Genomic DNA, 27,229 nt, shown 5'->3' with positions numbered 1-27,229 from the left:
GTAGTCCTCATGCCTACAAGGCATTCACCCCAACCTAGTGTGTAATTGAAATTTTGAAGTCTCTGAGCTAAACTTCCTTATATCCGTTTTATTTCTTACACTAGTATTAGTCTGCTGAAATTCTCCTTTTTCTACAAAATCCAGATTAGCTGCCACTTTATAATTCTTTCCCTGTTATCAACATTACTACTGCCATTTCCTTTATAATTCTTTCTTTGATATCAATTCCCTTACATTCTAAGAAGTCATTTTGCCCTCCTAAAAATCTTTTATGCCAAGATTTTACTTTTTCCACATACTAATCATATTTGAAGTAATAGTATACTTACTCCCCTTTCCCCATTCATTGATGGCTTCCTTCTTTTAGGTCAGAATTATGTTGTTTACCTTCTTTTTATCATAGTGTCTCTACAATGGTAATTATTAAATATTTGATGGATTGAATATAATAAACTAAAATACCACAGAGAAAGTTCTATTATATTCTCTGAATTTTCTTTCCATAATCAAATCCTAAAATTTTTACTAGTAATGATCGATAGCTTTTACATACTGCTAAACCAGATGTTTGGATAAGACAAATGGACTAATTAAGCTTTATTCATTTATTTTTTAATTGCATGTACCTCCAAATGTATAAACACAAGAGAAATTTTGTGATTCCTGCCACATATAGCAAATATTAGTCAGCCACTGGGTCAACAAGTAATTATAAAACACTTATATGTGTACATTAGGCAATTTATTAAATTTATTAAGGATACAAAGGCAAAACAACAGTTCTTGCCTTAAGGACCTCACATACTCTCTTTTTAAAGGGGAAAAATCTACAAATAGGTACCAAAAAACTCCCGTTATATACAGAGTAGCTAGAGGGTAAAATTGCAAGGAAAGTGCTAAAACCTGGGGGAAACTTTCTAAACTAGATGGGATCTGAACTGTTACTTGAAGGAAGCTAGGGTAACTAAGAGGTAGAGATGAGGAGGGAGAGGATTCTAGGCTCATTGACAGCCAATGAAAAGTCCTGGAGAAGGAAAGCAGATGTTCTGTGCAAGGAATAAGAGCTAAGTAAGTCATTGTAGTTGGATCTTAGAGTGTTTGGAAGAGAGAAAAATTTAAAAGTTTTTTTTAGTAGTAGGAAGTAGGAAGAGGTGAGTTTGTGAAGAAGCAAAATGCCAGATAAAACTTAATCTTTGAGATAATAGACAGCCACTAATATTTATTGAGTAAGGGGTGGAATTACCAGTCCTGTGCTTTATAAAGATCACTTTTTCAGAAAAATGGAGAAAAGAATGAAAAGGGGAGACCTGAAGCAAGGAGATCAATTAGAAGTCTATTGCAATACTTAAGCAAGGCAAAAGGTGTTGAGGATCTGATGTAGGATGGTAAACATGAAGAGAACGTAAACATAAAATTTTGTGAAGACAGAACTAATGGGGGCAGCTAGGTGCCTCAGTAGATAGAGAGGCAAGCAGTTATGAGTTCAAATTTTATCTCAGAGACTTCCTAGCTGTGTGATCCTAGGCAAGTTACTAAACTTCCATTGCATAGATTTTCCCACTCTTCTGCTTTAGAACCAACACATAGTATCAATTTTAATACAGACGATAAGATGTAAAAAAAAGATGTAAATGGCAAGATTTTGCTGGATATATGAGGTGTGTGTGAGGAGTCATGAATGACAACAAGATTGGAAGTTCAGTACCTTTGAAAATTACAGAGAAGACTTTGGGGGAGAAGCCAAGATCCTCAGCATCTCTGTGACACCATGAAAATCCTCCCCAACAAAATCAAAATATCACAGCAAAATGAGTACAGGAATGAAAAAATCAACAAGAAGTCAGAGTGAAACACCTTTCAAGAAAAGAAAAACCCAAAAGATAGGCAATGGACATCTGGGGCACTGTGGTGAGAGGAGAGCAGACCCAGCAAAAAGCTGTAGCTAGGAGAGAAAAGCAAGCTAAGAGCAAGCCACACACCTCCCACACTCACATCTGCTGTCTGAGGTTCAGAAACCGATGCCCTAGGCAAAATGCAGATCCTGAGACCCTGCCTGAGCAAACAGAAGTGCAAGCCAACCTATATCTCTTGAAATTTCAAGCCTGTGGAGGAGTCTGGAGCCCCAGCCCAGGGAATTCTAGTTTGCATTTGGGACATGGACTTAATTCACACTTTGGGGTAATTGATAGTACTAAGTACTAAATACTAAGTACTGATCTTTTTACCTAAAGCTCAGGGCAGAGCTCCAAGACAGAACAATCAAGGGTGTGCCTGATTGGATCAAGTACACAGTGAGACCAAAAATTTGAGACTAAGCATGAGACTAGAATTTGATCAGTCCCTGATCTGATCAAGATCAGAGTGAGATCAAAAAATTATACATCAGGGCAGCTGGTAGCTCAGAGGATTGAGAGCCAGACCTAGAGATGGGAGGTCCTAGGTTCAAATCTGACCTCACACACTTCCCAGCTGTGTGACCCTGGGCAAGTCACTTAACCCCCATTGCCTACCCTTACCACTCTTCTGCCTTGGAACCAAATACATAGTATTGATTCCAAGATGGAAGGTAAGGGTTTAAAAATACACACACACACACACACACACACACACACACACACACACACACACACACACGCACACACATAAGCCCTAAGGCAAGTCTTTAAGCTAACAGCATCACAAGGGCCAATTGAATCAGCAGGGGGAAGGGGTTCTCAGAGCTCTCAGCCCTCACACCATAACATCATTCCTCCCCCCCTCCAGCCTACCTATAATTACATAGGAAAAATGAGCAAACAACAAAAAAATCACCTAACTCTCAAGAATTTTTATGAAGACAAAGAACAAGGTACAGACACAGAAGGGGACAGTGAAAGTAAAGGAAACATACCCAAAGTCCAAAAGAAAAATATGGATTGTACACAGGTTCTGGAAGAACTAAAAAATGATTTCAAAAACCAATTAAGAGAGGCAGAGAAAAAGTGAGAAAGAGAAATGAAAAGTGATGCAAGGAGAAATTAAAGTGATTCAAGGAGAAAAGAAATTAATGCAAGAAAAAAATGGACCAATTGAAAAAGGAGAACCAAAAACTGACAGATGAAAATCAGATCTTAAAAATGAGAATTAACCATTTATGAAACTAATGATATCATTAGAAATCAAGAAACAATAAAGTAAAATCAAAGGAATGAAAAAAAGATGAAAACATAAAATACCTTATTAAAAAAACTACAGACAACTTGAGAATAATTGGACTACTTAAAAGCCATGATCAAGAAAAAACCTTTGATATCATATTATAAGATATCATCAAAGATAGCTTCCCAGAGATACTTGAACAAGAAAATCAAAACTGAAAGAATTCACAGATCACCTCCAGAAAGAAATCTTCAGATGACAACTTCCAGGAATATAATAGCTAAATTCAAGAGCCACCAAGCCAAGGAGAAAATACTTCAAGCAGCCAGAAAGAAACCATTCAAATACCATTGAGCTACAATCAAGGTTAGGGTACTTTGAAAAAAAAAAACACAAAAAAATAGATAAAGTACTCATTAATCCAATAAAAAAAAGAAGAGAATCAAATTAATAGTATCAAAGATGACCTCACATCTAATGAAGAGGAAATTAAGGTAATTATTAAAAACTATTTTGCCCCAATTATATGTTAACAAATATAATAATCAAAGTGAAATAGTTGAATATTTACAGAAATATAAATTGCCTGGATTAACAAAAGAAGACATAGAATACTTAAATAATCCCATTGCAGAAAAACAAATTGAACAAGCCATCAAGTAACTTCCTAAGAAAAAATCCCCAGGGCCAGATGGATTCACAACTGAATTCTATCAAACATTAAAAGAACAACTAATCTCAATACTATACCAATTATTTGGCAAAATAGGCAAAGAAGGAGTTTTACCAAATTCTTTTTATGACACAAATACGGTACTGATTCCAAAGCCAGGTAGAACAAAAACATGGAAAGAAAAACCACAGACCAGTCTCCTTAATGAACACATAGATGCAAAAATCTTAAATAAACCACTAGAAAAAAGACTATAGCAAGTTAACACAAGGATTATCCAGTATGACTAGGTGGGATTCATACCAGGAATGCAAGGATGGTTTAATATTAGGAAAACCATCCACATAATTGACCATATCAATAATCAAACCAACAGAGATCAAATGATTATCTCAATAGATGTAGAAAAAGCCTTTGGCAAAATACAACACCTATTCCTATTGAAAACACTAGAAAGTATAGGAATAGAAGGACCTTTCCTAAAAATATAGGAATAGAAGGGTCATTCCTCAAAATAATAAACAGTATATATTTAAAACCATCAGGAAGCATCATCTGCAATGGGCATTAATTAGAAGCCTTCCTATTAATATCAGGAGTGAAGCAAGGATGCCCATTATCACCTCTATTATTCAATATTGTACTAGGAAACACTAGCAGTAGCAATTAGAGAAGAAAAAGAAACTGAAGGGATTAAAGTAAGCAATGAGGTAATTAACTATCATTCTTTGCAAATGATATGATGGCATACTCAAAGAATCTTCAAAAATCAACTAAAAGAATAGTGGAAATAATTTAACAACTTTAGTAAAATTGCAGGGTGGGTACAAGATTAACCTACATAAATCTTCAGCATTTCTTTATATTTCCAACAAAATTCGGCAGCAAGAGTTAGAAAGGGAAACTTCATTTAAAATCACCCCAGACGATATAAAATATTTAGAAATCTATCTGCCAAGACAAACAAAGGAATTATATGAACACAACTACAAAATACTTTTCACAGAATTAAAACTAAATCTAAATAACTGGAAAGACATTTACTCATAGGTAGAACAAGGTAGCATAATAAAAATTACAATCTTACCCAAATTAATTTATATTCAGTGCCATAATTATGAAACTACCAAAATTTTTTTTATCGAATTAGAAAAAATTATAACAAAGTTCCTCTGGAAGAACAAGAGATCAAGAATGTCTAGGGAAATAAAAAAAAATGTGCAGGATGGAGGCATAGCAGTACCAGATCATAAACTGTACTATAAAGCAGTGGTTATCAAAACAATATGGTACTAGCTTAGAGACAGAAGGGTACATCAATGGAATAGAGTTGGGGTAAATGACCTCAGCAAGCTAGTGTTCTGTAAACCCAAAGATCACAGAGTTTGGGACAAGAACTTGCTATTTGACAAAAACTGCTTGGAAAATTAGAGGACAGTATAGGAAAAATTAGGTTTAGATCAACATCTTACACCCCTTACCAAGATCAATTCAAAATGGGTAAACAACATAAATGTAAAGAATGAAATCATAAATAAAATAGGTGAACATAGAATAGTATATCTGTCAGATTTATGGGAGAGGAAGGAATTTAAGACCAAACAAGAGATAGAGAACATTACAAAATGTAAAATGAGTGATTTTTATTATATTCAATTAAAAAGGGGTTGTACAAAGAAAACCAATGCAACCAAAATCAGAAGGAAAGCAACAAACTGGGAGAACATTTTTATAATAAAATTCTCTGACAAAGGTTTAATTTCCTAAATATATAAGGAACTAAATAAAATTTACAAAAAGTCAAGCCATTCCCCAAATGACAAATAGTCAAGGGATATGAATAAGCAGTTTTTAGATGAAGAAATCAAAACTATCAATAATGATATGAAAAAGTATTTTAAATCCCTCCTGATTAGAGAAATGCACATTAAAACAACTCTGAGGTACCATCTTACATCTGTCAGACTGGCCAATATGGCAGCAAAGGAAAATGACAAATATTGGAGGGGATGTGGCAAAATCAGGACCATAAATAATACACTGCTGGTGGACTTGTGAATTGGTTCAGACATTCTGGTGGGCAATTTGGAACTATGCCCAAAGGGCTTTAAAAGACTGTCTGCCTGTTGACCCAGCCATACCTCTGCTGGGTTTGCAACCCACATAGATAAGGAAAAAGACTTGTACAAAAATATTTATAGCCACAACCTTTGTGGTGGCAAAAAACTGGAAAATAAGGGGGTGTCAATTGATTGGGGAATGGCTGAATAAATTGTTGTATCTGATGGTGATGGAGTACTATTGGACTGAAAGGAATAATGGATTGGAGGAATTCCATGTGAACTGGAAAGACCTCCAGGAATTGATTCAAAGCAAAAGGAGCAGAACCAGGAGAACATTGTACACAGAGACTTGACATATTATGGCACAATTGAATGTAATAGAGTTTTCTACTAGCAGCGATGCAATGACCCAGGACAATCCAGAGGAACTTAGGAGAAAGAAGGCTATCCACATCCAGAGAAAGAACTGTTAGAACAGAAATGCAGAAGAACAACATATGAACAGTCACGTGGTTCGATAGGGATATGATGAGGGTTTTAATGTTAAAAGATCACTATTGCAAACATGAAAAACTTCAAAATAGGTTTTGAACAATGATACAGTATAACCCAGTGGAATTGCTTGTCAGCTCTGGGAGGGGGAAGGGAAAGGGGGGAATCATGAATCATGTAACCATGGAAAAATAAGAAAATAATAGGGGTTTATTATCCTACAATTAGGAAATGGCCAAAGTATGGCATATGTAGGTAACAGTATATTATTGTTTTAAAAGAGATGACAAAAGGGACATTTTCAGAGGAAACATTGTAAAACTCAGAGACATATTTTGATAATGAGGGAATTTTTTTTTGCTGGACTATGTATATGAACTTTTTATTTTTAATTTTTTTTGGTTTTTGTTCCACTGCAAGAAAGAGGGACAATATGAGAATAAATGTTTGCAAAAATCAATGAACTTAAAAAATAAAAACTGCATTAATTTAAAAGAGTGCAGGGTTTTATTCATTTTGGAGGGATCTAACTTGAGAGGTCCAAAAGTTAGGGAAGTAAGAGAGAAGTAGGGAAACTAGAACTGAATTTATAGAGGGGGCATCACCATTACAGACAGAATAAATGAACTCCTGGGAAATGATGAAATCACCAAGTAAGATAGGATAGGGAAAAAACAAAACAAAACAGAGTAAGTCAAGGACAGAGTTTTGGGAAACAGGATCAAGAAAAGGAGACTGGAAAAGGAGTACTCAGACAGGTAGGAAGAGAACCAGGAGAGGACACTGTCATGAAAACCCAGAGGAGAGTGTCTAAGTCTAGAGTGTGATTTAAATTATCAAATGGTAGAGAGGTTAAGAAGAATGAAGCTTGGAAAAAAAAACATTACATTTGGTCATTAAGAGATTGTTGGTAACTTTACAATGAACAGTTGTAGTTGAATGATGTGTTTGGAAGACAGACTTCAGAGGGTTTAGAAAAGAGGAAAAGAAAAGTAGATGGCTTCTCAAAGAGTTTAAATTCAGAGAAAGGAGATAGGATAATAACTAGCAGGGATGGTAGGATTAAGTGAAGGTTTTTTAAGGATAGAGGAGACAGATATTTTTGTAGGCAGTAGAAGAAGAGCAAGTAGATAGAAGAAATTCAAGTTAAGTGTAGGGATGACTTTAGGGTCAATCTGCTGGAGAAGATGCACAGTAATGAGATTAAGGGTGCACACATTAGGGTTTGTCTTTGGCAAAAAGACCTTTTTAACTTCATCCAGTTTAGATTAAGATAGTGGGGAAAGATGTCCAAGTAATGTCAGATGACATTGAGGTGACAAGTAGCAGCTCTTGCCAAATTGCCTCAATTTTTTGTTAAAATATAAGGCAGGCAAGGACCTCAGCTGAGAGTATGGGGGGGGGGAGGGAATATTTTTATAGATTTAGAAGTTTGGATAAACTACTGGGATAGAAAATCAATTAGGGAGGGAAAGAATGATTGCCTTGCAGCAACAAGGGCTCAGTTGAGTTTAGATTACATAAATTTGTCCTGAACTCAGTAAACACTATACAGTGATTTCTTCTAGCTCAGTAAAACAGCACATGAATAGAAATTATGGGAGATAATGAGATTCAGCAAGACATTATTGATGATTAGACAGGGATTCAAGTTTAGATGATAATGTTCATCAGAGGTCTGAGATAGGGACCATAGGGACCACTAGTTTCACATAATCGAGTTTCATTTTTAGGAAACATCAGGAAGCCTTGCTCACCCCAGGCTAAATTTGATTATCCTAACCTTATTGATGCCTCTTGAAACTGTCTATTGAATGCAGCATAGGATCATAGATTTAAAATTGGTAGTAAATTTACAGATCCTCTAATTCATTCAGTCAAATTGCATGTGACAAATAAAGGCTCAGAAAGTTTAAGTGATTTGCTTATAGTTAGGAAGGAAGGAAACAAGCATTTAGTAAGTACCTACTGTGTGCCAGCTATTGTGGTTAGTACTTTACAGATACTTTATTTGAACCTCACAACTCTGGAAGGTTGGTGCTATTATCATTCTCATTTTATAGCTGAGGAAACTTTTTTTAGTTTGACTCCATACTAGTACTTTTCTACAGCGGGGAGAAGACTTAGTTTATAGGACTTATCCAAACCCCTCCTCCAGCCTTTGGCTTGGTTATTCTTCACAACTCTTTGAATGTTTTACTTTTAGGCTTTGTATCATTTACTACCATTAGCTACTGTAAATACTGGCTTCAAAATTCTCAACTTCTTCCTTCAGACAATGAACTATTGTCCTAAAGGTCTTGCCTAAGCCAGTTGAGAATTTGTACTAAAGCAATACTGGTGTTGGATTAAAAGGATTAGCATTATGTAATTATAATTTTAACATGTGAATGTTGATCATCCTTACCCTAGTGGAATCCTCAAGATTATTTGGAATTATGTTAACTAACAAGCTAGAGGATTGATTGTCTATGAAATCATGACAAAACCTAACTTTATTTCAGTAAAAAAAAATGCACAGGTGGGAATTAACATGAATGTAGTCAGTTGTAGTGACTACATTTTAAGGTGTACTAGCTTACTTTATGAGCAAAAGGATTTGTTTGTTTGTTTGTTTGTTTTCCAATTTATACTGTTAGTAATTTAGTGCCAATAATGCCATAATGAAAGAGCAAGCTGGATTCCATTCTGTTTCAAACATCATCAACAAAATGGTAAGCTCACTTGTGATTGCAGAACATTTATTACCTGTGATTATATGAGGCTGGGAGAACACAACTTGATTTTCAGATCCCATCTGCCTGGCTCTCTCCATCTCTTTCACTAGGTATATATGTATGTGTCTATGTCTATATGTGTGTGGATACTGTATGAAATGGAAATTTAAGGAGACCTTGAAAATTTCAAGGTTTACCCGCTTTAGCCACTATTCAAGGAACTGGGAAGCCATTTCAAATGAAACTCTTTTTTGAGAAAGAGAAAAAGCAAAAGCAAAAGCATCCCCCCCCCCCAAAAAAAAAAACAGACAGCCCAAGTTTACAGAAAAAAAAACTTATTTTTAGGAAAATATAGCACTCGGGCCAAATGATACCATCCTGACAAGGTGGCCCTGGTCAAGTTCCAGCCTTCCTAAAGGGGGTATCGGAGCAAAGAGTTACTTGTGAAGAAAACTGGGGAAAGGGGTTATAGAACAGGGAAGAGGCTATTAACCTAGCCTCTTGTTTATAAAACTTATTCCTAAAATCACTAGAATACAGTTTTGAACATTTTTAAAGGACAAACTCAAAATATATCCCAAAATCTCAAAAATACCCTGTATAGTATAGTAAAGACATAAGTTGTTTCTGTCTCACTCAAGGCCAAAGGTAAGTAAGAGGCCTTTGAATTCTGATTGGGTGGGAAAATCTCAGAGAGACCAGCATACTAACTCTTTCTGGGGTCCTAGTATACATATACATTTTGGAGATATTAATATTGTTAATATATTTGAGATTAACACACTAAGTTCTCACTCCATACATATCCATACACGCAATTTTACAGAAAGAATAAATACAGAACTTTTAAAGGATACCACTTATATTTAAAAATTAGTATATGCATTTTAACATTTTAACAGTTGTTCATGTGTATTAGCATTTGTACAAGTCACAAATATATGAATATATGTGACTCCTACCAACAGAATATCAAATGGCACTATGTCCTCACATGCATATCCTATTGTTCAAGTATGAGGTTGAAATCCAAAATACCTTACAGAGCAACAGAAAAAATTAAAACAAAATTAAAAACAAAAAATTGAAACAAAAAGAAAACAAAAATCAACATGGAGATATATTATATATATATACATATACCCATATATGTATATATATCAAAAGGTAAAATATATAGAGGGTTTCTGCTGGGCCAGAATAATCAATAAGTTAAATGAATTAGTGTGTGAATTTAATATCAACCTGTTCTCCTCTTTCATTTCTAAGAGGTGTAGGTATTGCAAGGACTGAATCACCATGAGAGAAATGATATTGCGATCCTGGATCTTATGGCAAAAGCTGGGATTCAATAAAAACAAAATATTACTGCAAAGGCATTTCTCTTTTTGTGGCAAAATAAAAAATACTTATGAGTTAATGAGTCCTGACCTTCTATCTTTAAAAAATAAAAATTGGCAAGCACTTCAAATTTTATAAAATCTATTCCTTGGCAAATAACTGATTGATTACACAATCGAAATTTGGCCTTTTCTGAAGGTGCTTAACTTAGCCTTCCTAATTAGCATTACAAGCATCCTTGGATTTAGTATTTCAAATACCCCCAATATTACTGATTTAGGATTTCCCAGACCCAGTGTCTCCAAACCTCTCTTCCTAAACTTACATCAAAAGTCACATAGCCATAAAATTATGAGCTTTTCCTGTAACAAGAATCTGGATAACCTGTGTTAAAAATGGACTTTGTATCTTTTTGTGCTCCTTGTTTCTCTCTTTCTTTCTTTCTTTGTTTCAGTTGTTCCTCCCCAATCAAAAGAACCCTGTCAGAGCCTGATTATCAAGGCAGTAACAAAGAGGAAGTTGAAAATCCATTTGGGTCTCATCCCCACCCTGGCATCCTGGAAGACACTTGCCTCTTCTCCCACATGACTCCCTGGCTGTACAGACTTGACCTTAGTCTGGGTCAGAGGCCAATGTTCCAGACTCCAGGGAGTCATGTTCTTAAACCAATCAAAGGATGAGAGTGAAACTCAAATGGATTTTTAAAACTTTCCGTTACTTAAAGAAAGTGGGTTACAGATTTACATTAAACTCACACATTAGATAATATATAAATATTAACATTCACATTTTAGAGATGAAGAAACAAGTACTAATAAGCCTTAGAGCCAGGGCTCAAAATTAGGTACTTAGACCCTGGATTTTGTCATCTTTACTATGGTTCATAGGAATCCTTCATTTAATTATGCCTATTATTTCCAGGGAACAGCTGTCAAAATATCCTGAGGACCGAAAGGTTTGTATGGCTTGAGAAGAGAGAATCTCTTCCTTCTTAACCCTATTTCCTTTAGAAAGATTGCTTCCAGAGGAAGCAGGATCAAAATCCCTATAAACCTATGTAGAAATGCCTGCTGTGGGTTGACCATAGCTCTGCCCTATCCCCAAGAGCAAGTTGGTAAGCAATGTCTTGCCTGGTGACAATAGAGCTACTGTGGAACCTAGAAAGAGTCAGAATTAAAAATCCAGACCCCTGTATAACATTATAGTGAAACAGGCTTGTCCACAGGAATTTCAAACCTGCAGACCATTGGTCTCAGGATCCTAACCCTTGCATGATAAAACAGCCTTATCTACAGGAACTCCTACTTTGCAGACATCCCCCTATCTACAGGAATTTCAACCTTGCAAACATTGACATGGGCATTGTGCAGAGATGGCAGGGATCCAGTACCCCTTAACTCAGGCTGTGAACAGGGAAATTCCCTCCCCCTTTCCTGCCCTGGTGACTCCCTAGGCAAAGACCATAGTCCTTGGAATTCCTTTAAGTTGAGATAGATAAAGAAATAAACCTCCTCAATAACATATCTCAGACATCCATACCAACACTCCCCCCACCCCCCCCCCCCCACGGAATACCTGAGTGTTTACTACTCTAGAATCACATCCTCATCATGAGACAGCATCATGTCCCCACAATTGTAAAAGTATATATATAATCCCTAGGATTGAGGGATTCGGGGGCAGCCTACCATGGCTGTTCCACTCATGCTTCTTTGCTGGCCATTAATCCTATCTTACTAATAAATCTTTCTTTTTTACTTTTAAGCTAAGTATGGAGTCCTCTCATTTTTTTTTTAAATTTTAAACCCTTAACTTCTGTGTATTGACTTATAGGTGGAAGAGTGGTAAGGGTAGGCAATGGGGGTCAAGTGACTTGCCCAGGGTCACACAGCTGGGAAGTGTCTGAGGCCGGATTTGAACCTAGGACCTCTGGTCTCTAGGCCTGGCTCTCAATCCACTGAGCTACCCAGCTGCTCCCTGAGTCCTCTCATTCTTGAGAATGGTTTCCTTCCCGAACCCAGGGGTTCACCATTTGCACCCCTATAACAACATCCTGTCCCCCAAGATCCTGTCCCCACTCCCTTAAATTTCCATCCTTAAATATTGGGCTCCTGCACAGCTCAGGGTCCATGTTGACTTGTCATTGTAAGTCCCTAGTCTTAAGCTAGACAATAAAGGCCCTTTGTATTTTGCATTGCTGCTGTCAGACTCATTATTGGGATTGACTCCCAGCACTTCACTATCTGCCAATGGCCTTCCCTTCTCACAGCTACTATGCTGTTTAGACATCAACTACACAATGAATTTCTTACTGCCAGTATCCCACCAAGGAATAAAAAGGAAGGCTTTAGAAAATATCCTCTTCCCTCTTTTCTGGTAAAAGAGCAAAATGTAGCTTGTGTGAACAGAAAAACTGCCTAGAAGAAGGGATAAACTGTAATCTAGATAGCACACTTGGGTAGGGGTAGAACTTAAAAGGTACTCACAAGGTCACTTTCCTGAGAGAACTCAACAAAATACATTTCTATGTTTGGTCCTTTTTTTCTCCTCCCTGAAAAGTGAGTCACATACATAATCTAAACCAAAGGCATATTCAAGGTCTGAAATCTAATGCTGGGTGAGAACATTCATTACAGTTTAAATTATCCCTTATATTAGTTGCAAATCCCTTACTTCTGCCAAGAAATAAATACATTGAATATGAATCAATATGATAATGTAGCCTAGTGAAAGATGTGAACCAGCTTATTAAAAGCATGTGGACATCTTTCCTCTAAAACCCTTTTAAATAACTGATGTAATGATTGAAAAAGAATAGCACAATTTCTGTTTAAGTTTTAAATTTATAGTTTGACTTTAAACAAAGCATGGATACAGCAACACAGCATAAAGCCTTAGGATGGGAGGCAACTAGTTCCCAATTTTAAAGCTAATTTGGATAAAGAGTTTGATATACAAAAAGTGAAGTAAGTCACTTGAAGGGAAAAAAAAAAGAGAGAGAACAATTTGACCTCCCACTCTTTCTCTTGAGGCTTAAAATGATTTAAACAACAGCTTCTTCTTCATGACAGCTAATCCATAGATAAAAATTACTTGAGGGGCTCATTGCCCTTTAATTAATGTCCTTGCTGGCAAAAAAAATAATAATCCATGTAACTCATAATCAGCATTACTGAGCTAAACAACAAGGGGCTACTCAGTGAATATTCACCTGCTGAGTTCAGTAGTAACTGTCACTCAGTCTTACCTTTGTTGTCCTTTAATGAAAAATTGTGATTATTTGCTGCATCAGCTGTTAAGCTGAAGTAAAACTGGTGACCATTGGATGGCTCATCTTTATCAACTGCACTGATTTTCTGGATAATCTAGGAAGAAATATTGGGAATGTTACAATTAAAATATTTGAGAGACCAGTTTTTGGGTAAGAATATCAGTTTATTGATTAGGTTGGTATATAACCAATAGATTGATATGCAAATGACCCCATTAACTACCTACCAAAGGCCTATCAGGTCCCCCAGGCAGATCTATAAATAGAGTTTTAGGAGCTCATTATTCAGCCAACCCCTCCCTCAACCATTCCAGGGTATCTCTATTTGGTAAATAGCTAATTAGGAGGTGGTTCATCAAACTCCCAACCCTTCCTCATCTCATAGGTGATGGAGGTCACATAGGTAGATTCAAATAGTATCATTGTCTCCTTTACCTATTAACCAGGTTGTATTAAAAAAGGAAAGTAATCATTAGAATTTCTAACAAAGAAAATGTAAAAATCAGTAGACTGAATGGAGACCCTTTAATGCAGGATTTTAAACAGGAATTTATTGGGACCTCTCTGATCCAAAGCCCTGACATAGAAATTAATACAGTCTGTAAAAAATAAATTCTCATAGGAATAATGAAAAAATAATAGGTGTACTTTATTGAAAAACATGAAAATCAAATACTAAACATATGTGTCTTCTTGTAGCAAGATTTTGTAATGATATCAGTAGTTCTAAAATGATGTGACCCAGTATATTTAATGTCCCCTGATATTCCAGGTATGGTGCCAAAATCCTCCTCACATCTCTGGATTTTCCCATTCCATAGTCTAGCCTGCCTCTAGCTATAGATTGCTATTTATTATTATAAGCTTTGTAGGAAGATTCCAATAAAAGCACTATTGTACCTTCTCTGCTGGGAGTTGTGTATATGTAAAGTGGGGAAAAACAAACAAACAAACAAAATTGGTGAGAGATGTGGGAGGAGAAGAAAAGGAAGAGGAATCTTTAGTCTGGGTAATGGGGTTTTTGAGGCCTGACTGCTAGGGAACTCTTTTCTGTTGCAAATATAAATCTTCACAGTGCAATGATTCCTCAGAGCAAAGGAAAAGGTGTTATGAGGGGAAAAAAAAGGGATCCACTGAATTTCAAGCTTCCATTGATTAAAAATTTAATGAGTGAATTGTATGGGGATGAAGGAGGGCCAGGCATTAAAATAATCTGGTGAAGAATGTTAATTTTGAATTCATCCATTAATTTAATATCTTTGGGCATCAGAAACAAATAATGCTGGTTAAACTTTATAATATATACCATAAATACCTAGGATAACAGATAAAACTGAGATTAATTGTATTTGACACTTATATTTGAAGGACAATGCACTTAAAATCTACTGGGTAATGCAGGGGGTAGAAGAACCTTTCAATAAGAAAATTTGGGCCATCTGACCATTTATCAAGACATTTTTAATTTATTTTTTCCCAAGTATTTTCAACTTCTTAAATAGATCAGGGTTTGAAAGATACTTTCATGTTAGTTTATGTTCCTCCTAAAAGAGTTAGATTGCTGGAATAAAGGGTTATGGTTATTTTAAAAGTGTCAGAGTTTCCAAAAGACCAGCAGCATAAGTTAAAGAGAAATAAATCAGTTTAGGGATGTATATACAGTAATTCCTACCTGACCAGGTTGGGCATTTTCACAGACAGTGGTCTCATAATCCATGGCAAATTCAGGGGCATTGTCATTGATGTCCAATATAGTGATGGCCACATAGCCTCTTCCTATTTGAGATGGATTCTCTAGATCAAAGAGAAGAGCTTCCTGTAAAATACTCATCTGTTAGATAAATGTTTCTACTATTCTTTTGTTTTGAAAAGTAAAGACTGATATCCTAAATAATAACACTTCTCATGTCTATGATGCAACTTTACTAATATTTTAAAAAGGGCAAAAAATATAATCTAGAATTAGATTTCAATCCATTTTAGAACTTGAAGAGACCTTAGAGAAGTAATGAATAAGGCACCAAAAATTGAATTAGGAAGTTCAGTTCATAACCTACTTAGTAGATATGTGATCTTAGGTAAATCATTTAACTTTTGTCTTAATTTCTGTTTCCTCCTCTTTAAAATAAGAGAGTTCACTTAGATGTTCTCTGAAGTCTCTTCCAGTTCTAAATCTATGAAATGCTCCTATTTGAGAAATATTTAATTTGAACTCTCCTGATCTAGTCTTGACATTCTGAACTCTGAAATCCTGCCTCAGATACTGACTCATTTGGAACTTCCTTAATTACTTGTGACTTTCTTGCCCTGGAATATTTGACTATCTCTATGGCATTCTCCCTCTGACAGGAGTGTCCCCCTCTACCTTTGGTAAGATTCTACTGGAGTCTCTATTTTGAGGAAAGGTTTAGTGGGCCTGCTTTCATTCTCTTCCAAACCCTTCTCCTGATTTTCTGCACTTTAATAAAACCTTGGTCCACAACATGTATCTCATCCCTTCCTCTTTCTGCCCCTATTCACACTACCGCACTTTTCAGCCCCCTTTTGTGTGCTGTCTTCTGCAATTAGAGTGTAAACTCCTTGAGGACAAAGACTTGAGTTTTTAAAAATTTTATTTGAATTCCCAGCACTTATTACAGTGGCTTATACATAGTAAGTACTTATCAATAATTATTTAATTAACAATTATTTAATTATTGATTATTTGATAATTATTAATAATATTAATAAGTCATCCATGCTCTCTCCTTCAATCCCTCCCTCCTTCCTTCTTCCCTCTTTTTTTATGTGTCTTTGCCACAGAAGCTGAGAAGAATATGGCTACATAATTCTAATACTTCATTCTCTTCAAAATGAAAACTTCCTTAGTAATGTTCATGAGCTTTTGCTTTTTTGAACATTGAACTGCTGTGATTTGAGAACACATATCCAAAAGGAAATTCTTCAGATTTCCAGGGATTCTATCCTTTCACAAAACAATCTTGAAAAATTTGAGAGTGGAATTTGTGATCTCACTTAGAACATTACTTAATTATATACAAATGAAGGCCATTGCTTTCCATTGATAATACAATAGTTTTATTTGTTGCTATACAGGCTATTTATGCTGAAACAAACATGTCTTTTCCTTGGAGTGATATCAATTCTTTCTACAAAACATTTTAAGTATTGGTATTTAAAATGCGTTTTAAGTAATGTGGCTCAAAGTTTTAATGTTATTTTAAATTAATACTTAAAAGCTATTTTATATTCCCTAAATATTTTATATATATATATACATATAAAAATCAAATTTTGAGAGAGTCTTATTGGAAATCTGCTTTCTAGTAATCCTCTTATTTTTATTGGCTTCAGATTGGAGAACAACACTAGAAACATTTCAGAGAATGGTTAGCTATGTTTCTAGCACCTAGAACAGTGCCAGACATTCAAGTGCATGTGTTATTACTTTTAACTCAGCAAGAAAATCACTTTACATATACATAAAAACATCTATAAACATAATTAGGAATATTTACGGATATGTGTGAGTTTAGACCTGTGATTTTATCAATGAAGTTAATGTAAAACTTCCTCTACCCATGAAGATTCGCAGGATTTCTAGAATGTAGTCGCTGCTTCTCCAGCACACCTTCCCATCTCTTTCCTTAATTATTTCCTACTTATTCTGTCTATAGCTTGCTTCAGTATAATTGTTTGCATGCTGTGTATTAGATTATATGCTCCTTGAGGGCAGGGACTGTCTTATGCCTCTTTTTATATACCCCAGCACTTAGCACATAGTTGACACCTAATACAAATGCTTATTGATGGATTGATTATTGATTCATAGCTGCCTTGCACACTGAGAGGTGAAGCAAACCCTTACAGTAACAAAGCATGCAAATGTCAGATGCAGGAGTACAGAGCTGGTTCTTTATCAGTTACTCTAAGTTGTGTCTCAGGAAATGAAAATAGAAAGATAGAGAGACTTAACTATAGATTGAAATACAGACAGACAGAAGTACAGATGTATATATGTATATACATTTATGTGTGTGTATAATTTTTTTCAGTCATAGTATAGGGGTTGTAAAATGAAAATAATTCCATAAGCCACCCACAAAAATATAGTCATAGATTATTACATTAAATGTTTGTAAATATAAACAGATATTGAAAAATTATTAAAGAATGTTAGGCAATTTTCAGGATTTAATGAATGAGAGATATTATTTAATTAGCATTAAATTCAAAGTGCATATCCACACAGACCTATCCCTTAAACTCTTAAAACTTTAGTTTTTTACTTACGACTTTCCATTGCCAGGACTGTGATGTTATGAACAGCATTCGTCTCCCGGTCCAAAGATTTGGCAGTTGTAATGACTCCACTGTTGGCATCAATATTGAAATATCTCTCCAAGTCTGTGTTTCTATCTATTGAGTACCTAGATGAAAGATTAAAGAAACTTTTAAGATTTATGTTTAATTATAGTTTGCCCAAAAAAAAGTTTCACTGATTGCACAAGGAGCAAGAAAAAAAAAATCTGAGTTCTGCTTTTGTTACATTTTTCATTGTTGGTGTTACATTTTCATTGTTGTTGTTACATTTTCATTGTTACACATTTCAAAGGTCATAACACACTAGTTAGAGGCACTATGACATGGTGACTAGAGAGCTAGGTTTGGAGTAAGGACTTGGTTCAAGTCCTGCCTATAATAAATTCTGACTTTCCAATCACTGGCAATTCATTTACCTTGTGTTCTGTTAGCAGTTCTCTATATAGGAAATTTTCTATTCTCTATTCTCTATCAGTGATGACAAATTACACATCAAGAGGATCCTTTTATTTAAAAAAGCTCTGGTCATTTTACCTTGTTTTTCATAATCTTCTTAGCTGCTTCTATCTAGTCAGACCCAGCTACATAAGAGCTAGTGATCCTGGTGAAGTCTTGATTCTACTATTTGCCTTCATCTTTTTATCTCTTATTAATCCTTTTACTTTAGTTGCCTTATTGTGTTTTTCTTGCATCTTTTCACTCTTGTTTATTTCTACCATCATATTGGATGTGGCTGAAATAATCTCCTGCTTTCTAATAAGAGGAAGTGGAAAGGATTCTGAACTTGGAGTCAAGAAATCTGTCTCCTGGTCTTGTTTCTTTATTTTAGTAGGTGGGCATATTACTTAGCTTCTCTGAATTTGTTTCCTTGCCTGTGGAATAGGAATAACACTGCCAAACTTATTGGTCTTAATACTGAAAAGCAGAAGAGACAGACAGAGACAAAGACAGAGAGAGAGTGAGAGACAGAGAGACAGAGAGAGAGAGAGAGAGAGAGAGAGAGAGAGAGAGAGAGAGAGCTAGGAAGATTTCTATGAACTGACGTAGAAGTGAGCAAAAGCAGAACAATTTATGCTATAATGTAAATATTATTTTAAAAATTCTTAAAAAACTTAAGAACTCTTATCAATTCGATGATTAGTCCTGATTCTAGCATGCTAGTGTTGAAAATATGTTACCTACCTTCTCACAGAGAGGTGATTAACTCTGAGTAAAGAACGAGACTTTTTTTGTTAGACATAGCCATTTCCAGGGTTCTTATATAAACATGAAATCTCTTTTCCTTGGCTATGCATGTTTGTCATAAAAGTTTTGTTTTTACTTCCTCCTACCTCCCAGTGGTGTGGAGTAGGTAAAAGAGAAAACAGATTTTTATTAAATGAAAAAAATGAAATAAAAATAAAATCTGTTTTCCTTGGCTATGCATTTTTGTCACAAGAGGTTTTTTTTTGCCCCCACCTATCCCCCAGTAAGGTGGAGTAGAGAGAAAATAGATTTTTATCAAGTGAAAAAAAATTAAATTGTTAAAACATAATATATTTAGTTTAAATTACATACATTAAATACAAATAGACTAAATTAAAAGAAAACTTTTAAGAGCTATGGAATTAAAAAGGGAAATTGTTATTTAGTTATTAAATTAGTTATTAAAAAGGAAAAGTAAAAAGTAAAATAATTAAAAAGAAAAAATTTGAGAGTGAAACAGATTTTCAAAAAGATGATTGTTTTTATAATAATCGCATTTCAATATCATCTTGTGTGACATTCCACTAAAATTTATGTAAATTATCAATTTGATCTCTTTTGTAAACAGACTCAACGATGGTACTTTTGGTTCTAAGGGCATACACAATTTTATAGCTCTTTGGATATAATTCCAAATTTCTCTTCAACATAGTTGTATCAGTTCACATCTCCAACAACAGTATATTAGTGTCCTCATTTCCACAATCCCTCCAACATTTGTCATTTTTTTCCCTTTTGTCATTTCAGTCAGTCTGATGGGTATGAAATTATATCTTAAAATTGCTTTGCTTTCCATTTCTATAATCAGTAGCTATTTAGGGCACTTTTTCATATACATACATATGGTTTTAATTTCTTAATTTGAAAATTATCTGTTCATGTCTTTTGCTCATTTATTAATTGGGGATGGCTCTTATTCTTAAAAATTTAACAAAGTTATATATTTTAGATATGAGCCCTTCAGCTGAGAGGCTGTATATAAATTCCTGCTTCTCCCCCAATTTTCTCCTTTCCTTCTAATCTTGGCAGCATTTATTTTATTTATACAAAAACTTTTCAAGTGAATGTACTCAAAATTATCCATTTTACATTTCACAATACTCTTCATCTCTTATGACTAAAATTCCTCTCCTATCCATAAATCTTAGAGATAGTATTTTCTCTCTTCTTCTTACTTACTTATATCTCCTTTAAAAAAACCTCCCCTTTCTTTCCAATGAATGCAAATACATCATGATTCTCTTGACTCACTTTGTCACTGAGGTGACTCTAAGTTGTCAACTATGCCAGTAGAGTTCAGCATCCAACATGTCCTAACAATCAGAGGGCACAGACTAGTAGTCTGGCATCATCATGTATCTGTCATAAATGAGAAGCTTAGCTAAATTCAAGGAGAACTATTACCAGAAGTCTGGCAACCAGGTTATTAATCATTTTGGCCACAGCCACCAAGAAAGACAATCTAAAAGTTGCAGAGAATTTGCCACCTCCATGGACAGAATGTTGCATTGAGGATACAGATCCAAGATACCTCTGCCTGCACTCTAAAATCCAGTCAGCATGGTCTTTTCTTTGTTCCTCCCTCCATTTCCCATCCCTATGCCTTTGAACTTATCAATTCCTATGTTTAGAATTCTGTCTACACTACCTCTACCTTTTAGAATCTCATTTTCTTTCAGCGTCAATCCAAGAATTATCTTCTACATTCAACATCCTTAATTCCTCCCATCTACTTGAATTCTTCCTCCATAATTTTGGATTTGTTCTGTTTATACATACATACATACATACATACATATATATATATATTATCTCCTTATTGGGATACAACATAAGTTCTTTAAGAGTCTAGATCATTTTATGGTTTATATTTTCACCCCCAGCACCTACCACAGTGATTGGTATGTAAAAAAATAATAATAGCCAATAATGTTAATTATCAGCTAAAGGATAGAGTGGTAAAATCTATATCCATTTTGGAAGTTTTGAGATGAGGAAAGAAGTTGATGTACTTAATACATACCACATGCAAGAATGAGACCGTATGTATGCAGTGCTCTACATACCAGCAGGTTCAATCAATTTGTCAACTTTAAAAGATCACAGGCAATTTTACCAAATTGATTGGTCAGTGAAGTCAAAATTCTCAATCTCTATGAAGCCCCACATACCAACATAGATATATGAGTATTGTTCTAATAGCTTATCTTCGTTTTATATTTCATTTCTATTCTCCAACAATATACATATTCCTATTAATTCTTCCTAAAAATACTTACAAACTTATTAAGTATCAACTCTGTGTAAGCATTGTTCAATGCAACATTGATACAAAGACAAAAGCAACAGAGCCCTTGTCTTGAGGATCTTATTTTCTTTTGGATTTATGTGAAGCAAAAGCAGTGACAATATGCACAAATCATTACTGAAGCTCAGCCTTTGGCATTTTTTCATCTTCCTTTTGCATATTTTGCAAATACAATTATATAACTTATCTCAGTGCCCTGTACAGAGACTTATCTTTATGTTGTACCTGGTGAAGCTACAGTATATAACTTCTCTTTTGTTAGAGTGATCAAAGAAGAGGAAGTGTCCTAATGCATAGAAGACTAGATATTTAGAACTTCCAGTGTAAAAAGACTCAGAATCTTGATGAAATTCCCAGAAAGGCTAATGGTGGGAACAAAAGATCTGTCAATCAACAACATTTGTTCTGTATGATGCAGTACAATAAAGGCGGTTAAAGCCGGAAACATAATTTTCATGTATCATATTTTCATGTCATTATTGAAACAAAGGGCCTATTACTTAGCTTTGGGTACCAAATGATCCCTTTAAAAAACCCACTTTTCACCAGTTCTTAAACAACACTAAAATTTAGAGATACTCAGTTTATGAATCTCATGGATATGTTGAGTTTACAGGATAGCCACTACCTACATCAGATATAGAAATAATATCACCTGCCAAACTGTCATATCTAGACAGGTAATATCTCACATTTCTGGTGCATATTATAATACTCATAATGGAAATTATATAACACTTTATAATAATAGCAAAAGAAATTTATATAGGACATCCAGCTTTGCTAACACTTTCCTTATTACATAGATTATACAGACAATATTATTTCCACTCGATCGATGAGGAAATCGAAACCATGATTTGTCAAGTTATTTGTCCAAGATCACACAGCTTGTGTTAAAAAATACCACATGTTTTAGTGCAGAATGTTTAGGGAAGGTTAGTTTGCTTGATTAACATGAGCCACATCCATATACAGGGGTCTGTCCTTATATGGGCCAGCTTGTTTCACCTCATTGCTCCAGACTGGATCCTTGAGTCCAAGCAGCTGATCAATCAATCAAGTATTTAATAATCGCTCACTATCTTCTGGGTACTGCATAAACCCCTGGGAATATAAAGATAAAGAAAAAAATCCTTTCTCTCCTCAAGAGGCTTACATTTGGGAGAGACGCCATACATACCTAGACATATAAACGGAATAGATGGAAGGCAGCATTTAAAGAGAAGGCACTAGCCAGTGTGGAGACATGGGGAATGTTTTCTGTGATGGGAGTTAGAGTAAGAAAGAGATACTAAAAAACAAAAGTTAGGAGGGAGAGCATTCCATGGATAGGGGACTAGAAATCTTATGGCACAGACTCCCTCTTCACTATATAATAAAGAATCACTTTTAGGGAACAGAAAATAGGAAGAAGACTGTGGCTGAACCATAGAATACATGTAGAGGAGCAGTGTGTTAAGAATTCTAAATGCCAAAAAGCAAGTTTATATCCTGATGCATTTGCCAACCATCATTAATGTGTATAGATCAGCACAATCTATCAACACAGTGAGGGGACAAAATGTCAACTCAATGTAATGAAAAATATGAGATCACAAGCCAGTATATACATTACCTTTACCTTTAATTGTTCAGGCAAAAACCTGCTCAGTGGAAAGAAATCGTCCAAAGAAAAATGACTTATTTTTAAAACTGATCTATGCTGTCTTCTATGAGTGATGACAGAGAGAATATGGGTTTGGGAGTTATTCATTCTTTACTAATGAAATCTTTCAAAAATCCTATAAATTGTGGGGGGAAAGACAAAGGAATGCATCAAAGTAGAATGTGTGTGTGTGTGTGTGTGTGTGTGTGTGTGTGTGTGTGTCTGTGTGTAAGAGGGTCTTCAGTAAGGTCAGTTTTACATGCTACCTTCTATGGAGTGGGCCAAAATCTAAAACCCTCAATCTCTTCACTTGAAATTGAAAGTTCCAGTTCAATTCCATAGGATTGTTAAGAAAGATGAAACACTGATTGAATTAGATGAATATTTTTCTACTTAAGAACTTTTTACAGACTTAAAGACATCCATATGTGTATATATGGCTACATAGATTTCCTAGTCCATATTCTTTCTTAGTTAGTTCTTTCCCTTGACAGTGATGCCACTGGTCTTCACAAATGTATTAAAGTTCATATTCTGAACTCAGAAGTCATCCAAATTATTACACAAGGCTCTGGTGGTTGCTTTTTTTCTCTTGCCAGTCAAAAGTATTCTAAAAGGGTAAAGGGAAACATTCAAAAGCCTACATTGAAATAATATTGTAAAACAAATTTCATCATGTGAATATTATAGAATATTACTGTGTGGTAAAAGAAACCCCCAAAAATGAAAAAATGATAAATATGTTACAATTATAGGAATTGATAAGTGAAGGAAGATAATCTGGGAAATGGATGAATCTAACTACAAAAAAATGCAAATGGAAAAATAATAATGAAAAAATTAACACTGAGAGCCAAGCATGAGATATTCAATTCTTTTCCCTTCTTTTTTTGCCTAAGGTGTGTGTGTGTGCGGGGGGGGGGGGGTTTCTTGATGTAGAGTATTATGAATAACATTTGTCTTGTTGGTTGGTTTTGTGAATTTTTTTCCCCTCTTCTATGTAATTTGTTGTAAGGTATGGTTATGTCTCTTAAAGGAGGAAAAATAAGTATAATGGAAAATACAGATGAGTCAAAAGTTATAAATTAAATAATTAAATTAAATAATAACATGCTAATTAAACACATAAATATAAGCCAAATACAAAGTAAGTTTCCCCCCCTCTAAAATGCATTTAGCAAAACTATATTCATTGTATAGATTCTAAATAATTCAATACTTAGTAATGTTAGAATATTCTATCTGAGGACCTATAAGCAAAAATAAGTCAAACGCCCATGTGTATAATAACTATTACCCCAAAATCCCAGAACACAAATACAAATGCTTTTCTCATACTTCAGTTTTAAAAGGGAAATGTTTCCCATATTCTAAAACCTTTTATCCAACTGCCTCCAGGACATTTCTACCCATATATTTCCCCAGAACTTCAGATTCAACTTGTCTAAACCATGCTAACATTCTCCCTAACCACCTATTTCATGTGACTTCACTATTTTTATTAGTCAGCCAGTCAATAAATATTTTACTAAGTGCCTTCCATGTGGCAGACAGTATGCTAAGTGCTGGGGATATTAAAAGAGCCCAAAACAATCCCTGCCCTCAAAAAGCTCATAATCTAATCTGGGGAGATGATAAGGAAATAAATATATACAAACAAGCTATTGACATGTAGAATTAAGAAGGGTGGACAAAGGCTTCCTATAGAAAACAGGATTTTAATGGGAACTTAGAAAACCTGGGCTCTAGTAGGCAGAGATTAGAAAGGAAAATATTCCAGGCATGAGGGACAGCCAGGGAAAATACCCTGAGAAGAGGGTTAGATATTGTTTGTAGAAGAACTAGGAAGCCAGTGTCACTAGTTCAAAGAGGATGTGGTAGGGGTAGAGGAAGGCTAGCTCTGAATGCTAAACAAAGGATTTGGTAGGGGATCTTGGAGGTGACAGGGATTCACTTGAATTTACTGAGTTGGAGGTACAAGTGTAGTATGGCTAAACCTGTGGCTTAGGGAAATCACTTAGTTATCTGAATGGGGAAGGGACACTTGAGGCAGACAGACTCACCAGTTGGTTATTGCAGTAGTCTAGGCAGTCGGTGATGAGGGCTGCACAAGGCTAATGGCAGTGTCAGAGAAGAGAAGGTGGCACAAGTGAGAGATGCTACAAAGAAGAAATCGAGAAGCCTTGGCAACTGCCTGGATGTGGTTGGAAACTGGGAAACAGGGTCAGGAGAAAGACAATGAATTCTGTCTTGGACATGTTGAGTTTAAGAGGTCTACCAGATATCCAGTTTGAGATACCTGAAAGATGGTTGGAGATGCAAGATTAGAAGTGAGCAGAAAGTTTAGGGCAAGTAGGATAGGTAGATTTGAGAATCTCAGAGTAGAAACAGCAATTATATCCATGGGAACCGATGATAACAACAGTTGAAACAGCATCAAGGGAGAAGATAGTCCAAGTCAATCCCATGTGATACCTACAATTTAAGGGAATGATCTGGATGAGGATCTCACAAAGGAGACTGAGGAAGAGTGATGTGACAGGTAGGAGAAGAACTGGGTGACAGTTGATGTCCCTTAAACCTAGAGGAGAAGGCATTGGACAAGAAGAAGGAGAAAGAAATGGAGTGGAGGATAATCATCAGTCAAAAGCTGCATAGAGAATAAGAATGAGGATTGAGAAAGGGCCATTAGATCTTGCATTTAAAAGATTACTGGAAAATTTAGAGAAATCAGTTTCAATGGAATAAAGTCAGAAGTCAGAGTGCAAGAGGGGTTAAGAAGAGAGAAAAAAAAAGTGGTGGAATTTATTATGGAAGATAGTTAACTGGGATGTAAGAATCACGTGAGGATTTTTCTGAGGACTGGGGAGACAAGGGCCTGCAAGGGGGCAGTAGGAAAGAAGTCAGTAAAGAGGGAAAGTTTGAAAGTCAGACATATTACAAGATTCCACATTTGAAACTCTGATGTCTAACTAAACAATATCAATTCTGAATTCACAAGATCCCCTTATGTTTTTATTTTCTCCTCTCTTATTTCCGCTGATAATTAATAATATAGAAATATTTTGCATGATAATACATGTATAACCCAGATGGAATTTCTTGCCAGCTCTGGGAAGGAGGAGGGAAGGAAGATAGGTAGACAATTGGGATGATATAACTTCAGAAAGCTTAGATGGAAATGTTATTACATGTAATTAGTAAAATAAAATATATTTATTTCCAGTGATATTTTAAGATTTAGTACCATGATCCATGGCTGGTATATTGAAATTCATTGTATCTTATTTCCCACTTTAGCTGCAGTCTAAACTGTCCTTTTTTTTACCAATAGTGACATGGCATAAAGTATTGAAGTTAAGAGACCTTGTCATTCCCATTACCTTAATTTATTCCTTTAAGTTAAGCACTTAATCAACAAATATATTTTAAGTACTCAATGTGTGCAAATCATTCTAATAGATGCTAGGGATACAAATGTGAGAGGATCTTGGATAGAAATCAAGCCATATCCCTGTGCACACTCAAATAAGCAACTGAATCATTACATCTTTTAAACAATAATTTATAAGTTCATTTATGATTAGTTTATGAATACTTTTGTTAAAGATTATTCATTCTTGTTTTTATCTTTCTACCCTCCCAAGGCTTAGTCCTCTCACCTCTTTTTACAAATATCTGTGTCCTATTTATTATCATCATGCTTTCTGAATGATCATGAAGAAAGAGTGTGGTACAGTTGACAGAATTCTCAATTTGGAGTAAGGTAAATTGTATTAAATCCCAGTTCTCTTTGTAACTATATACTTAAACTACAACTTTCCTGACCCCCAATTTCTCTACTTATCCAATCTTTCGTTCATTCTATTCAACAAATACTTGATAATCATCTACTATGTAACTACAGTATTAATAAAATCAGGCCAATAAAAATCCTTATTGATCAATTTAATGCACAGTGGAAATGAAGCAGAATTTTTAAAAAATCAGAGAAACTGAAATACAAAGGT

At 35.1% G+C, this 27,229-nt stretch overlaps 1 protein-coding gene across 1 annotated transcript in view; it reads right to left on the bottom strand.

The window, feature by feature from the left end:
• The window catches only part of CDH7 (cadherin 7), a 190,879-nt gene that overhangs the window by 12,756 nt on the left and 150,894 nt on the right, over positions 1-27,229 (bottom strand). The window contains exons 8-10 of the mRNA XM_044658087.1: positions 17,989-18,125; positions 15,368-15,489; positions 13,672-13,789 (exon numbers count right to left, since the gene is read on the bottom strand). Coding sequence (XP_044514022.1) covers positions 13,672-13,789; positions 15,368-15,489; positions 17,989-18,125 — 377 coding nt within the window. The remainder of the gene's footprint in view (positions 1-13,671; positions 13,790-15,367; positions 15,490-17,988; positions 18,126-27,229) is intronic.

Source organism: Gracilinanus agilis, chromosome 1 (genome assembly GCF_016433145.1).
Source record: "Gracilinanus agilis isolate LMUSP501 chromosome 1, AgileGrace, whole genome shotgun sequence".
Lineage (NCBI taxonomy): Eukaryota > Metazoa > Chordata > Mammalia > Didelphimorphia > Didelphidae > Gracilinanus > Gracilinanus agilis.
Note: the sequence above shows the minus strand (reverse complement) of the source record. Positions and strands in the feature narration are given on the sequence as shown.